This window comes from Eublepharis macularius, chromosome 16 (genome assembly GCF_028583425.1).
Source record: "Eublepharis macularius isolate TG4126 chromosome 16, MPM_Emac_v1.0, whole genome shotgun sequence".
Lineage (NCBI taxonomy): Eukaryota > Metazoa > Chordata > Lepidosauria > Squamata > Eublepharidae > Eublepharis > Eublepharis macularius.
The window spans coordinates 36,515,319-36,530,791 of record NC_072805.1 but is presented as its reverse complement, the minus strand read 5'-3'; the positions used below and the strand labels follow the sequence as shown (position 1 = coordinate 36,530,791).

The window sequence follows — 15,473 nt, the reverse complement described above, 5'->3', positions numbered from 1 at the left end:
ACTTCGGCATTGTTGTGCATGTCCCTCTCAACTGTAGGGTAAGCATACAGTGCAAAGCTCTCTCAACAGTTGGGGCCGGTCTATGGAAGGCCCTCCCTCAGGGTGCCAGTTTGATCTCCTCATTCTCAAATGTCTGTTTTTTATTTTGAAGAGGATGAAGGAGTCTTGAAACTGCCGGAACTTTCTCCAAAGCTGCTACTCGTTCTGTTTTAACGATGTTCATTACTATTCGATACTACTGTTTCGCCCACTTTCCAATCATCTGGAATAGTTTCATTGTTGTTGTTTTTTTAAAAATTGTAAGTTGCCTCGAGCACTATTTGGCGGACAGACGGGTCACAAGTTTCCCAAATAAGTATCAGGGTTGTGAATAACAACACAGGAAAGCGCTGCAAAAAATATTTTTTTAAGGTCATGTGGGCAAGATAAACTATTTTTGTGGCCTTGTCACTTCTGCAGTTTTATATAGCTTTGCCCCACAAGCATTCCTTCAACTCCCTGACTGTGGTGTTTCTCTCCACCAGGTCTTGAGATTCTATCCCACCATGATCAAAAAGAGTCCAGTTGCACCTTTAAGACTAACCAATTTTATTGTAGCATAAGCTTTCGAGAATCACAGTTCTCTTCGTCAGATGCCTGATACAGAGACTGGTCAAATACCATGCTTTCCAAACACGGCCTTGCCAAATGGCAGAACGGTTGGAGAGACAGCTGCAGGAAACCAAGTCTTGCATGTTCACACGGATCACCTGATCCTTAACACACAAGCAAGCCGAAAAGTCCACAACACCAAAACTCAGGACTGCTCTCTGACTGCAGCTGACAGCTATAGACAAATCTGATTCATTGAGGGCTTTTATCATGAATGAAGCAATTCCAATTGCGAGATTGAAAAAGGAACAAGTGGAGCCAATCTGCATTTTCTGGCGAAGTTTTACATAAGCGGCTCATTGTTTTGGCACATCGACCTCTAACAGCTGCCAACGTCATTGCCAAGAACACCCGTTCAATAAATCAAGACGCAGATCTGAGAGTGCTGCAATACCAAACGGTGCCAGCAGAGGGCAGTTTAAGTTTTCGCAAGGCAGCAAATCTCTCCGGCAGGATAAAAGGGACGATGCCGCAGGCGCAAGCTCAAAGGCAAGACAAATATTGACCGACTTGGGCTGAAGCAACCACGCGGCACCAGGTACGCCAAACCACAGATGAGCTTTCTGCTCAAGGTCAACCAAAAGAGTGTTTCCACGCTTATTGCACCCACTCGGTTACCCAATACGTGGGAGGGAAGGGGGTGACGACTGGCGGAAGATTTTAACTCCAGGCTTAATTATGCAATGAAGGCCTTTTGCTGAGTGGGCTGAGCAAAACTGGGTTTTCTTTTAAGAGCTTTCATGGGGGGGGGGGGTCAGAGTGAAATTCCCAAAATAAGAGAAGCTGTCATGATTCTGGATGGCTTAAACTATATCGTGATCTTTGCCTTGGATGCTTTCAACCCTTTATAAAACCCTCCAATTTTCCTCCAGTCCAGGCAGCAGCAGTACATGGAATGGTTTTTAAAGAGGGTGGGTGGGGTGGGTGGGTCCCAACCTTTTATTATCGCTGTAAGGTTGTGTTCTCAATTGCTCTTTGAGAGTCCCAGATGTTTCACAGTATGTTTAGATTGGGGACCGAATTTTTTTAAAAAATTTATTTTTCACAGTGCCTATTTAGACTTGGAAATTGAATAGCTATTGCATTTCATCCTTTTTAAAAACTTCTGTTTAAACTTTGAAATCAAAGCCGTCCTCATATCGCTGTATCATTCAATTGGTATGTGTTCAGTATACTTGTCCCCCCCGCCCCCCTAAGACTTTTTTTTCTGCTTTTTCTTGTTGGACACTCTCCAAAATCTGGGAGGAATGGAAAACCAATCAGGTGCCAGGAGGCGTGGCTTCTGCATCCTGCTAAGGTTCCTTAGGCACGTAGCTCTGTCATGGTTCATACATTTGGGGCAGTGGTCCTAACACAGCGGAAGAAGGGTCCACACACACAATCCAGCTGGAAGAAGGGCAGGTGCATGAGAGCCACTACCCGTCGTATCTTGAGACCGCGTTTCCCTACTCAGACCCTGCAATCCTGGATTCCTCACTTTATCCTTCACAATTCTCCTGGAAACCCTCAAACAACTCTTCACAACAATACGAATAGCACTGCCTAAAGAGCCTGTGCAAATTAAATGCATTTGCGTGCATTCAGTGACTCTACCCTACTTGTCTGGAGCACTGGGTCGGGATTTTTAGAAACTCTCAGAATAACAGCGGTGTAGTGACCCCTACAAGTTGCAACTGCACATCAGACAAAGAGAAAACACCTACCGCAATGCCGTCACTGGCTCCCGTTGTCAGGTATATGTTGTCGGGATCAGCAGGGACCCCTCCGTCACGCCGTTCAATGTAAGCTGCAACATCTTCTCTGATACAGTTGACACCTTGGCTGGCGCTGTAAGAACCTGCAAGGGAAAGGGAGGCCCCATCAGACACCCACCCTCGGACAAGGGAGAAACGTTACAAGAGTAACATGGTAAAGAGTCCAGTAGCACCTTTAAGACTAACACATTTTATTGTAGCATAAGCTTTTGAGAAACACAGCTTTCTTCGTCAGATGCATGCATTTTCTTTCCACATTGGAAAGAAATCTGTGTCATACCTTTTCATTAGGACCAATCAAATGTACACACTACATTACAAATGCAAAACGCTGCGGGTCTACTGTTATCAGGAGCGAGCAGGAGCATGCATGAATATCACTTCCATCCTGCAGTCACTCCATTGGCTACCCATCAGTTACCATGCTCAGTTCAAGGTATTGGTTATCAGTTACAAAGCTCTTCACAGCCTTGGTCTGGCATACCTACGAGACTGCCCCCCCCCTGCTCCTCCACAGCAGCTTTGCTTACCTGAACAGAGTCTCCTGCAGGTGCCACCCCGCACGTGGGCAACATCAACAGCATCCCGTACAAGGCCTTTCTCTGTGGTGGCCCCTACCCTATGGAACGGCCTGTCTGAGGAGGTCAGGACAGCCCCCACTCTCCTAGCTTTCCGCAAACAATGCAAAACTGAATTATTCAAAAAGGCTTTTTACTCAGATAGGAGGACTGTATTATAGGGAGGGGACCTCAGATGATCCGCTTTACCGCTATGTTGTACTGGATTCCTGCTAATGCTATGTCTTTGTGAACTTGTATCTATTTACCCTATGGCATTGTTTATGGAAATGTTCTTGAAATTGACTGTATGAATCTCGCACTGTGTAATCCGCCATGATTCTCCGTGAGAAAGGCGGACTGTAAATAACATTAAATAAATAAATAAAATAAATAAATTACGCGAGCTTTCTAGCTCACCAGAGCTCTTTATCAGCCTGATGAACTGCTCCGGTGAGCTCAAAAACTCACACAGCGTCCATTTGCACAGTTTTAACAAAAGGTGTTACATGGATTTCATTCTTGTTTTGATCATTTTAGTCCAGGCTTCAGTGTTCAGCAACGAGGAATTTCTCGGGTAAAGGAATGAAAATATATTTCAGTAAACAGTGACTGCTTCTCCTCCGGCACAAGGTAATCACGAAAGTCGGATCTTATCATTGACGAGGGAAAAAACCAACAAAACCGTCAGCTGTATAAACATTCTCCGCTTATCGGAGGAGGGACTTTTTTCTGCAGAGTCTGAAAATCAAGACCCGGCATGTCTCCTCAATCTGTTCGCAGGCTTGAAAGAGTTTCACGTACTTTCCTGGCCGTTTTTATATAGAAAATCCAGGGATTTTTTTCAGGGGGAACGCGGGGGAACGGAGTTCCGGAACCTCTTGAAAATGGTCACATGGCTGGTGGCTCCGCCCCCTGATCTCCAGACAGAGGGGAGCTTAGCTAGCCCTCCGCACCGCTGGAGCAGCGCGGAGGGCAATCTCAACTCCCCTCTGTCTGGAGATCAGGGGGCGGGCCCACCGGCCATGTGACCATTTTCGCCAAGGGCAACCCACTGAGTTCTACCACCTCTTTTCCCAGAAAAAAAGCCCTGAGAAAAACTGACTGAATGTATTCATTATCCAATGATGAGACCTGTTTGGATGCATGGCTTTCACACCTGAGTAATGCATCCCAAACTGCCTGGATTTTTGAGCCCACCTTGTAACATGTCAAAGCTTTCAAGTAACCTCATATGAGCCCCAGAGGACCGATCGGGTGGGAAACATCTATTAAAGGTCCCTGGCCCTAGGGAGGCCTGCCTGGCGTTGACCAGGGCCAGGGCCTTTTCGGTCCTGGCCCCAGCCTGGTGGAACGCTGTGTCTCATAAGACCAGGGCCCGGCAAGACTTGTTAACATTTCGCCAGGCCTGTAAGACAGAGTTGTTCCGCCAGGCATATGGTTGATGCCGGGCGGTGCCCCCACCCTAGGCCGGGGGGAGGGGGTTAAACCATATGCCCTCCTACTTAGATGCTGTTGTCCATATTTTATACTTCACATATTTGTTCTGTGAAGAACTGCTGTATGGAACGCCGAATTTAAATGATGTGCTGCCTCTTTTTTCTGTTGTATATGTATATATTTTTATATTTGCATAGTTGTAATTTTAATGATTATGTGTAGAAATTTTAAAATGTTTTAGTGATACTTAATATGTTTGAATTGTGTTGTTATCCGCCCTGAGCCCGCTGATGTGGGGAGGATGGAATATAAATCTAATAAATTAAATTAAATTATTAAATTAATTAACCGGCCATCAGGAGCTAACAGAACCCAGCACAGTGGCTTTTTACCAGTAGGATAGGATCCTTAGTTGTTCACTGAGCCTCACCTACTGGCATGCAAGGAGCTTCGGGGCTGCCAATTTTGCAGCTACTTTTTGGAAGGACATGCTGTTATCCCACCTGCATAGAGAGCAAAGACACCAAACCTCCTGCCTCTCTGAACATATACTGAGAGAATCCAACAGTACACTGAGATGACACCAGAGGAGACTTTCCTCCACAGATGCGACCCTGGACTTGTACTTAGAGAGCTGTTGTAGCACAGTGGCAAAGTGGTTCGGCTGCGGATCAGAACTCTGCTGGTTCGAATCCTACTACTGCCACGAGCTCAGTAGGTGGCCTTGGGTAAGCCCCTCCTCTCAGCTTCAGCTCCCCAGCTTTATTGTGGGGATAATAATATCACTAACTTGTTCACCACTCTGGGTGAGGCACTGATCTGTTTAGAAGAGCTTTATATAAGAAGAGTTATTATTATAAGGGAGCCGCTGTAGCATAGTGGTGAAGTGGCTGGGCTGCGAATTAGGATTATTTTTATTCAAAAGCCACTTTGAGCCACCTTGAGCAGGCTTTTGGAGACATGGCATAAAAACATCCTAAATAAATAAAACAAGCAAAGAGTATAAACCTGCATGTGCTAGGCTTGGATCCAGAGGTGTGCAAACAGAAACAAAAAACTTGGTGCTGTTCTACTTGCGCAAGACCTGCAACACCGAGCACTGCCTTTCTTATATTATATCTCGCCCCCAAAATAGGTTGGGGGTAAAGTAAATTTGATGTAATGCAAATGGCTACCATGGTTTTTTTCTTGCATTTCCGCCTACCAGGGGTCATTTCGTAGAAAAAGAGCTGGAGGAACTCATTAGCACAACTCATTAGCATACCTCATTAGCATATGCCACGCCCCTTGCCATCACTGGAAGTGTGTCCTTAGCATAACTGATTTGCATATGCCACACCCCCTGACATCACCTATCCTGGCTGTTTTGGGCCCAATCCTGGCCATTCAGGGCTGAAATTGGGCCCAAAATGGCAAAAAGGGGCGGAAAATGGCTGAAAAGGGGCCCAAAATGGTCAGGATTGGGCCACTGCTGAGTGAGAGAGTGATCCACCACCCGTCAGAGGCCCAATCTGGGCCATTTTGGCCCCAATCCAGGCCTAAACGAGTCCAAATGGCCGAGAGTCAGGTGGGCGGGGTCACCTGACATGTGACCTCTTTGGGGAACTGCTGGAACTGCGTTCCTGCGCATTCCCCCTCGAAGTGAGCCCTGCCACCTACACAAGAGCACTAGTGCATTCAGATCCAATTCTGCGCTTGATCCAGCCCATTATACTCCACCCTTCCTGAACCTCCCACCTTTAACTCCATCCCGCAACATGGGATCTGTTTAATTATTTTTACAGTAACACATCTACACACACACACGGAGAAACAAGGCATAGACACAATTAAAATAAACCAAAAGAAATTAGATGATTTCCTGGCGGTTGTAAAAAAAACAGACAACGCACTTAACACGCCCCCACCCAAAAGAAGTCACGCCCGTGAAAGAAACAAAATTTAGATTAATTCCAATGGAAGGTTACCTAAACTGTTCCCTCCACATCCTTGCAAGATGCGTCTTGCTCTTTCCTTTGAGTCCTCGGGGAAACTCGGGCTGTCCAACAGGTTCGGGTATGTGCAAAGTGCCACCACCTGCATCATCCAAGGAAAAACCACACATGTACACAAGCTGGTTATTATTGCTGCAAACAGACGATTAGTAGCACTACACCTACTTTTCAAAACAAGCTCACGATACTCAGCAGCCCTCTACATATTGTATTAAGACTGCTATTGTTTGATATTGTTTGTTTTAAGCTTTAAATGTGAGACGGAGGATAGACGTTATATAACAAAAGGACAGACAGACAGATAAGTTTTTTAATCTGATCAATGTAATATAATCAGGGCTTTTTTTCAGCCGGAACGTGGTGGAACGGAGTTCCGGAACCTCTTGAAAATGGTCACATGGCTGGTGGCCCTGCCCCCTGATCTCCAGGCAGAGGGGAGTTTAGATTGCCCTCTGCGCAGCGATCTCAACTCCCCTTTGTCTGGAGTTCAGGAGGCGGGGCCACTAGCCATGTGACCATTTTCTCTGAGGGCCACCCACTAAGTTCCACCACCTCGTTTCCCAGAAAAAAATCCCTGAATATAATTAGCAAAATACAATTTACTATAGCCAGTATTGCAATATTGTTAAGAAATATATTAAGGATAAGCCAGAGATAAGATAAGGGTAATAATGAGTTTTTTCTCCCGAGGTGCGGGGTGGAAGTAAGTTTGAATTTTGTATGTGTTGTTGATTTGAAAAATATATCTTTAATGTTATAAGATATTTGTACTCCGATAGCCCTTGTAATAATAAGCTTTGTAATTTTTTCTTTTTAAATCACAGTCCCCTTTCCTTTTTCTTTTCTGTACCCCTTTTTTTGTTTTAGAAATTAAATTATTTAATAATTTTTTAAAAAAAGACTGCCTTTGCAACACTCTTCCGTTGCTCCAAATACCCGCTAGCTTTCAGATGATTACTGCTTAAGTGTCTCCCTCTTTGTAATAAGTCAGATAGGTCTCCTGGAAGGGGGGGGGGTGGAACCAGTATTGCTCCTTAAGACCCTTCTGTGGATCTTGGAGACTAAGGAGTGAGGGAGACATCCACAGAAACCGCAGTTTGTAATTGCTGCCAGGGCCCTTCCTCTAGACGGCAACATTAAAGCAGCCTTTTCTCCAGACACAAAAGCAGCAAACCTGTGAATTTCAGTGCCCGGAGACACCCCCAGGGGGGGAGGACCACCTTGACCTCTGTGGCTTCTTTGCTTGGCCCTCCACAGCAAAGGTTGGCTACTATCGGCTACTGTGTGGATCAGGATGCTGGACTAGATGGACTACTAGTCTGATCCAGGGGGGCTCTTCTTACGTTGTTTCCAGGGCTGGGTCGAGGGGGGCAGGGTGCTGCCCCCGGCACTGCCAAAGAGGCTGCCCACGCCACTCGCTTGCCCAGCAGGACAGGGAGCACGCGGCAAGCTGCCTGCCCTCTCAGCCAGGCAGGCGAATGACACAGAGGGCTGGGAGGCCGCCTGCGCCACTCGCCTGCCCCACTGCCGCGCTCCCTGTCCTGCCGCGCTCCCTGTCCTGCCGCGCTCCCTGTCCTGCTGGGCAAGCGAGTGGCACGGAAGGCTGGGAGGCCACCCGTGCCATTCGTCTGCCCCGCAGGACAGGCAGGGCGGCAAGCCGGCTGCCCCCTTAGCGGGGCAGATGAGTGCCATGGGCAGCCTCCCAGTCGCCCGCGCTGCCGCTGCTCCGCTGGCAGCATGCCCAGCCCTGCGTGATGATGTCATGGAAGTGACGTCATCACGCAGCACCAGGAGCATGCACGTACTGCGTGCACACACGCAAGCAGCTGACCTTGGGTTGTCCCGGGCGCCGGCAACCCTAGAGCCGGCCCTGGTTGTTTCCTTTCTTTTTATTCCCGTAGAAGCTCATTGATTCATAAATCTTGAACCACGGAAGACACTTGTTCCTTATTTTTTGGATGCAACAGCTAAAAGGACTGAGACATATTTTGCAATTGCTGAGGTACATTTAGGATCTTCTTATGTTCTTTCAAATATTAATTTGGAGATAGTCACTTTTTCCCCTCCATTTCAGGAGGCTCTTATCCCCTCCTGACCCTTCACCCCACCGACTACCTACAATTCCTAGGATCCTATCCTGGCCACGTTAAAAAAAAAATCAGGATTGTCATTCCATGTAGCTTTCTGCTAAGCTAGAGAGCTACACGGATTGTACCCTCACTCTAACTCATTTCAAACATCACACCAAACCAGGGTTTAAGGTAACCACAGTTGAGAACAACAACCTTGATTGGACCTCCCAAACATACAAACAGGAAAACTGGTGTGTGGAGTTACTTGCCTGCTTTGGTTTGCCAGTATGGTGCTGTGGTTAAAGCGCCGAACTAGGACTTAGGAAGAACAGGATTCCCTTTGGGACATAAAGGTGCACTGGGGTGATCTTGGGCTAGTCACTCTCTTTCAGCCTAACCAACTCACAAAACTGTTACAGGGAAAAACTAAGGAGGAGAGAGAGGTTTGTATGCTATTTTGGGCTCCTTTGTGGAAGTAGTGGTGGAGAGTACCCTCAAGTCATAGCTAACTTAGGGCGACCCCTGGTGGGGTTTTCAAGACAAGAGTCTAACAGAGGTGGTTTGGTATTGCCTGCCTCTGCAGCCCTGGTCTTCATTGGAGGTCTCCTATCCAATTACTAACCAAGGCCAACCCTGCTTAGCTTCTGTGATTTGGTGAGATCAGGCTCACCTGGGCTATCCAGGTCAGGGCCCTCTGTGGAAAACTGGGATAAAAAGGTGATAAAATACTCTCAATGTACATCTTCAAAACCTCCATGACAGAGCAGTCTCTGAAGGCTGTTGGTGACAATTCAAGCACCACGCCAAACGGTAGCACAAATCCCATTTTGCAAATTCACTTCCAAACTGTGCTTGCAGATGTCAGACCCCGGTTTGCAAATCCAGACATCATGCCAACCTAGGTTTAAAATTCCTTATCCCTGGTTTGCTGTGATGCCTGAATTGAGCTGGGGCTGCAGCCTCTCTTCCCTGACAAATGGAAGGATTTTTTACCACTCACCCCCACAGGGGTCTTACCTGACGAAGGAAGGTGATTGGCCGCTGTCCCATCGCATGGGCATCTCCAATGTTGGCTTTGATGACCTCTGTGAAGGGCTTTTTGATTCCCTACAGGGGGAAACAAACATGCAGGTTGTAAATATAAACTTTATAGAAAGAAAGCAAATGATGAAGATTATCTTGCTTTTAGGCACACCACCATTTGCAAATATCAGATGGATCCTTATAGACTGAGGATTTTTTTTTTTAAAAAAAGAAATGTCTAGGGCTATTTAATGTGAAAAAGAAAAACTGCCACCACTCCACCTACAAAATGGCACTCGCCAAGAAGAAATGTGGACACGGTAAGGAAACGGAGCGGATAATTGTTTCGTTTGCAGTGCTCTTAATCCACGTGTCTGAAACAAAATAAGCATTCACACCAACTGTGTAAACCGACAAGGGGCTTGCCTCCTTCTGTACATATGAGCGAGGAGAAGGCGTGTGCCTTTAGTTATTTTCTGCACTTCTCACTGCTAAGGTAAAACAGACACGAACAGGGGCTACCCAGAGTCACATCTCTGTTCAGCAACAATGCCTTTTGCATGGCCAAGAAAAAGTCCCTGTCTTGCAACCAAACCCATTTCACTGGTTTTTAAGGTGAAAATAAAAACGCCATCACTTGACATATATATACCTTGAGCTTCTTATGAGCTCTTTTAAAGGCAGAGTTCAGATGCAATTAATAAAAACATCTCCCTGAACACTGCTATGCCCTGCAGGAAAGGAGCTGTACCAACAGCACACTCGTTCCACATCAACCTGTCAGGTATTTAGATTAACAGAGGACTGTTGGGGATTGAAGAATTCTGCAAGTCTGGACTAGAAGAATCACTTAGTATTCTTACGGCTGAAGCCATCTGGGAGTATTCTCAATCTAGATATTAACCTGCCTTATGCTGAGCAGGATCCATCCAGGTCCGGTGTTATCTGTTCCAACTGGTGGTGGCTCTCGAGGTTCTCAGGCTAAGCTCGAGATACTTGGAGGAATGGGGGTCAAAGCTCAGTGGGAAAGTATCTTCTTTGCTGGAAGCAGGCTCCATGTTCAATCCCCGGTACCTCCAGTTAAAAGGATCACGGAGGAGATGACGTGAAAGACTTCCACCACAGAGCTGCTGTCAGTCAGAGCAGACAACGTTGACCTTGATAGTCCAATCGCCTGACTCAGCACAAAGCAGCTCCATGGGTTTGTAACATGCCCGTAATTCAAGCTAGGCTCTCCTATATACAAAGCATGCCCTCCATCACGGAGCTATATCGGCTCTCCCTGTAAAGCTGCTCTTTATGGTACTATCCTGACACCACTCTTCTGATTGAACACATTGATAGTGTGCATTTCATTCACCCAGCCCAAGATCTAATGATATTTCTCTCTCCTTAGAAGAGGGAGAAGAACATATACTGGCCAAGCCACAACAGAACTTGAAGCACAAACAGAGATTGTCAAACATTAGAATTCATACTGTTCTGAGACAATGATAAGATTGAAAACGCAACCTTTTACGGGTATACTGTTTGGACACATTGTCGAGCATGGTTTTCCCACGTCTGCCTCTCCTCACCCATTTATGTCATAAGCACTTTTGTGGCTATGCACTCGTAAAATTTCATACTGTGCTTGGCACGAAGAGGCCAGCGATGAAAGGTATTAAAAATACACTCAAGGGGTACAGCATGCCCCCTTATCTTTGCAATTTACAGCAATGGAAGAGGGTTTGTTTGAATTGCATGCGTGTGGATACCTTTTCTGTGAGCACAGAAGAATGTTTCATGGGCACCAATTCTCAATCAAGCTCTTAATTGGAAAACATTTTGCCAAGGATAATTTAAAAGACAAAATTAACATTTAGTCAGGATGTGCCAAAATATGCAACCCCCAAAGGATAAGATTATTTCCTTGTTCCCGGTCTCCTGCGAAGATTAGAATTAAAAGAATTTGTTGTTTCCACAGAAATCCTATCAAGCATTTAGATACAATGAATATGTTACAGCCACACAGCTGTCATTAATATAAAATCTAAGATTCTCAAGGCTCAGAGAAGGGAAATCATGTTATTTCAGATAACACAACCCCAAACCCCTTAAAAGCAACGGCAAAAGTAAAAAAAGGCTGTCTAGAAACCGACTGTGAATTGAAACACCGTTTACAGTGAAACTCTAAGCAGAATTACTCCAGTCTAAGTCCATTGATTTCAAAGGGCTTAGACTGGAGTAACTCTGCTTAGGATTTCATTGTTTGAGATCTAATTTCAGAAACAGGTTCTTCCTTGACTTGAAAAATTGACAGGAGCATAATGTAAACCAGGGCTATGAGCTTTCTTTCGGTCAGGCCTCTCACAGCCTTGTTTTTAATCACTCTTTGTAATTCACTTGCTGACTGAATCCAGTTGGGCCTCAGTGAAACAGGCAGATTATAAATGAAGCTAGTCATAATAAACAGCTGTATACAGGCTGAAATCCAGTACGTGAACCCCTCTCCATATCAGGGAAAGTGACTGAAATTCTCCTTTGTGTGTCAAATTTTTGTAAATATTTCAGTTTTTAAAAATGCCTCCCCACCACCACCACCTCAAAAGCTGGAAGTCCAAGATCATTTTTTTTGGTAGATGCCTCCCCAAACTTAGAATTTTTCTGTCAGAAAAATGAAAAAAGTCCTTGAGAAAACACAGGCAGAGAGAAAAAAACTTTTCTGATTTTATGCGTCCTAGCAGACTAACACAAGTTATTAAAAAATGTTACTCACCCTTTGAGGCACTCAAGCAAATGAGAACTCCTTAATGCCTGAATTAACGGCCGTTTTCACACATCTTACCAGCCCCGGTACGTCGCACAAATCTCCCACAAGGACAGCGTCTTCCTGGATTGATTTCACACGAGAACCGGGAAATCACGTCAGGAAGATGCTGTCCTTGCGAGAGCTTTGCGTGACGTACCGGAGACAGTAAGACGTGTGAAAACGGCCAACAATCGGCAGTCCTATCGTGAGCAGAGTTACAGGTTTCTAAGCCCAATTTTAGGTGAGTAGCTGTGCTGGTCTGCAGTAAAACAGCAGGATTTGAGTCCAGTGGCACCTTAGAGACCAACAAGACTTTCAGTGTGTAAGCTTTCGAGAGTCAGAACTCCTTTCTTCAGATGGAAGAAGGAAGCTCTAACTCTCGAAAGCTTACACTCTGCGTTTCTAATCAATGGGGTTGGACTGGAGTAACTCTGCTTAAGATTTCACTGTTAGAAGAGAGTAACTCTGCTCAGTAGGGTTGCTGGTCCCACCCTCCACCCGCACTTACCTGGCTGGCGGGAGGGGGGAACATGCCTCCCGGGGCATGCTCCTGAGCTACGTGGCATGCTCCAAGGCCCGATTAGGCCTGAATCCGGCCGCTGCGGAGTGCAGGAGCTCTCCAAGGCCTTTTGCGCCACCCAGCAGTGCTCCCACGATCTGCAGTGGCCCGATTCAACCCCCTGCAGAGCACAGGAGCGTTCCCAGGGGCTGCATGTGGCCTACGCGATGACGTCACTTCCCAGAAGTGATGTCATTACATGGACCGGAAACACATGCGCGACTAAAGGTACCATACCTCCCACCTCCCGCCCGGGGAATAGGCAGACATGGCAACCCTATGTATTGTTAGAGTGCAACGCTATGAACATTTTCCTGGGAACAAGCCTCATTGAATAGACCCAAGCAGAATTCTAAGTAGACCGGTTTAGGATGGCGCAGTTAATCTCCTTTTCTCAAACAGGCTCCCAGCAGCTTTGACAAGCAAGCAGTCTTTTTCACTGGGGTGACTTAATGCATAATGCAAGCTGACAAGAACTGCAGTCATGGGGAAGGAAGATAAACTGCCTACTTACTGACCTCGGATGGCACAGGAACGCTTAGGAGCGGGAATTTCATAACTAAACTCAACCCCAGGTTAAAAAAACACAGAGAATATTGCAAGTTACTAGAAGCTGGGGGGAGGAATCAGTGCAGAAAGGACCTTGTGCTTAGAATCATCCAGGAAAATATGGCTCCTTGGTGTATTTTAGTTGCAATGTGGTTTTACTTCTCCCATAACACTCAGGGGGATGTCACTGACTGTTCTTCCTTCTATTAAGGCATCTCCGAAGGACTGATAATTTGGAATAATTTGCAAGGCGGAGAAAGGCCTTGGGTATTTGAAGCTATGTTTAGCTAGTACATTGCATTATCTTGTAATACCAACCGTTCCATCGCGAATATGTAAGATGTTGGTCCAGGAAATTTCCACGGCCGTCCATCTTAACACCCGACATTATATTACCTCCACAGATTGGAAGCAATCCTATCCTTTCAACAAAAATATCTAAGTAGTTCTTTATAGACAAGAGTTTCCTATCCTTGAAAAAAGTGGGAGAAATCAGGTCATTTGAGATGTCTCCCCCACCTGGGGCTGTTGCAGAATCCTCTAGATCCACTTGCCTTGTGCCTTTCCTATTTTCTCCAAGCATCTGGTATATGAGTTCCAGGGCCATAAAACTGTGTTTGACTTTTATTGGCCAGCACATAGACTAGGAGGAAGAAAGAATAGGACGAGTATCCTTCTCGCGCAAACACAGGGAAGTGGAGGTAGAGGGATAATGCGTGAGATCCTACGTTCTCAACCTCTACTGAACGTTATTGTTAGCCAGAATGCCTTCCCAGAATTTGGGGGTCATTGCTTCCAGATTCGACTGGTTTATGAGCAGAATGGTGCTGGACCCTTTTTGGGGTTTGCCCTTAATACACTTCCATATGCAAGTATGCTTAACGGCTCGCTTCCAAAAACATCAGCCACTAGGTATAAAATGTTTAATTGGAAGGGGCCCAAGCCAGCCCAGACCTACCCAGCTTCTCATCCTTTGTTGAAACATTTCGGCCTTAAATATAGTCCAGTAAAGCCCGTTGAGCATTGATGGTAATAATATTTACATATCTGCAGTAAGAACTATTTCCCCAGCACACAATGTCATAGTTGACATGGAGATTCAGAGAACACTACCAAGACTCCAGAAAGTTTACAGGTCTCCACTAACTTGCAGCTTCAGTCAAATGCAGCCCTCCAGAAGTTCAATAAACCTCCTAATGGGCTCTGTTCAGCTTGGTGTATGTCTGCCTAAGGAATCTTACTATACCTGTAGAATTTGGGGATTTTTCCCACCTTGAGAACTCTACTCTGTGTTATACAGTCAATCATTTTATAATAATAGTATCTGATTTATATATCACCCTACAGGACAACTTAATCCCCACTCAGAGCGGTTTACAAAGTATGTCATTATTATCCCCACAACAAACACCCGGTGAGGTGGGTGGGGCTGAGAGAGCTCTGAGAGAGCTGTGGCTGAGCCAAGGTCACCCAGCTGGCTTCAAGAGGAGGAATGGGGAATCAAACCCAGCTCTCCAGATTAGAGTCCCATGCTCTTAACCACTACACCAAACTGGCTCCCAACAATTCAGTGGTTAAAAAAAAAAGCAGTAAGAAGTAAAAAGCAAGTAAAAAGCAGTAAAAAAGTAAAAAGCAGTAAGATGGTAAATGGGGAGGTCCACGTTTTGCCATGAAAAAATGCAGACTCGAGGCCGTTTAAATGTACACATTACCTCCTCCAAGTGTATATTTGATAAGCATTAGTGACAAGGTTAGCTTCAAGACATATATTATTGATGCTGCACATAACCACCGTTCCACATGGATATCCATCACCCTAGGGTTCACCACTCAGCATCTGTCCGTATGCTTCACACCCCTAGCATCCTTGCTCCAATATCCCTGATATGACAGTCTATTCGTCTGCATCTATGGGGTGGAGACAAACGCATCTTCCATACATGGCATATTTTAACCACTTTCAGGGCAGCGGAGGCAGGACCTTAACCTCAGCTCTTAGCATCTCTGCTATCAAATACTGGGAAACTCTGATCTCTGCCTTAAGACTCCTGACCACTCAGGAATAGACAATACGATGCCAGAT

The 15,473-nt window shown here is 45.8% G+C and overlaps 1 protein-coding gene across 1 annotated transcript in view; it reads right to left on the bottom strand.

Moving 5' to 3' along the window:
- The window catches only part of GPT2 (glutamic--pyruvic transaminase 2), a 31,171-nt gene that overhangs the window by 8,368 nt on the left and 7,330 nt on the right, over positions 1–15,473 (bottom strand). Inside the window, exons 2-4 of the mRNA XM_055000646.1 lie at positions 9,486–9,575; positions 6,370–6,478; positions 2,355–2,488 (exon numbers count right to left, since the gene is read on the bottom strand). Coding sequence (XP_054856621.1) covers positions 2,355–2,488; positions 6,370–6,478; positions 9,486–9,575 — 333 coding nt within the window. The remainder of the gene's footprint in view (positions 1–2,354; positions 2,489–6,369; positions 6,479–9,485; positions 9,576–15,473) is intronic.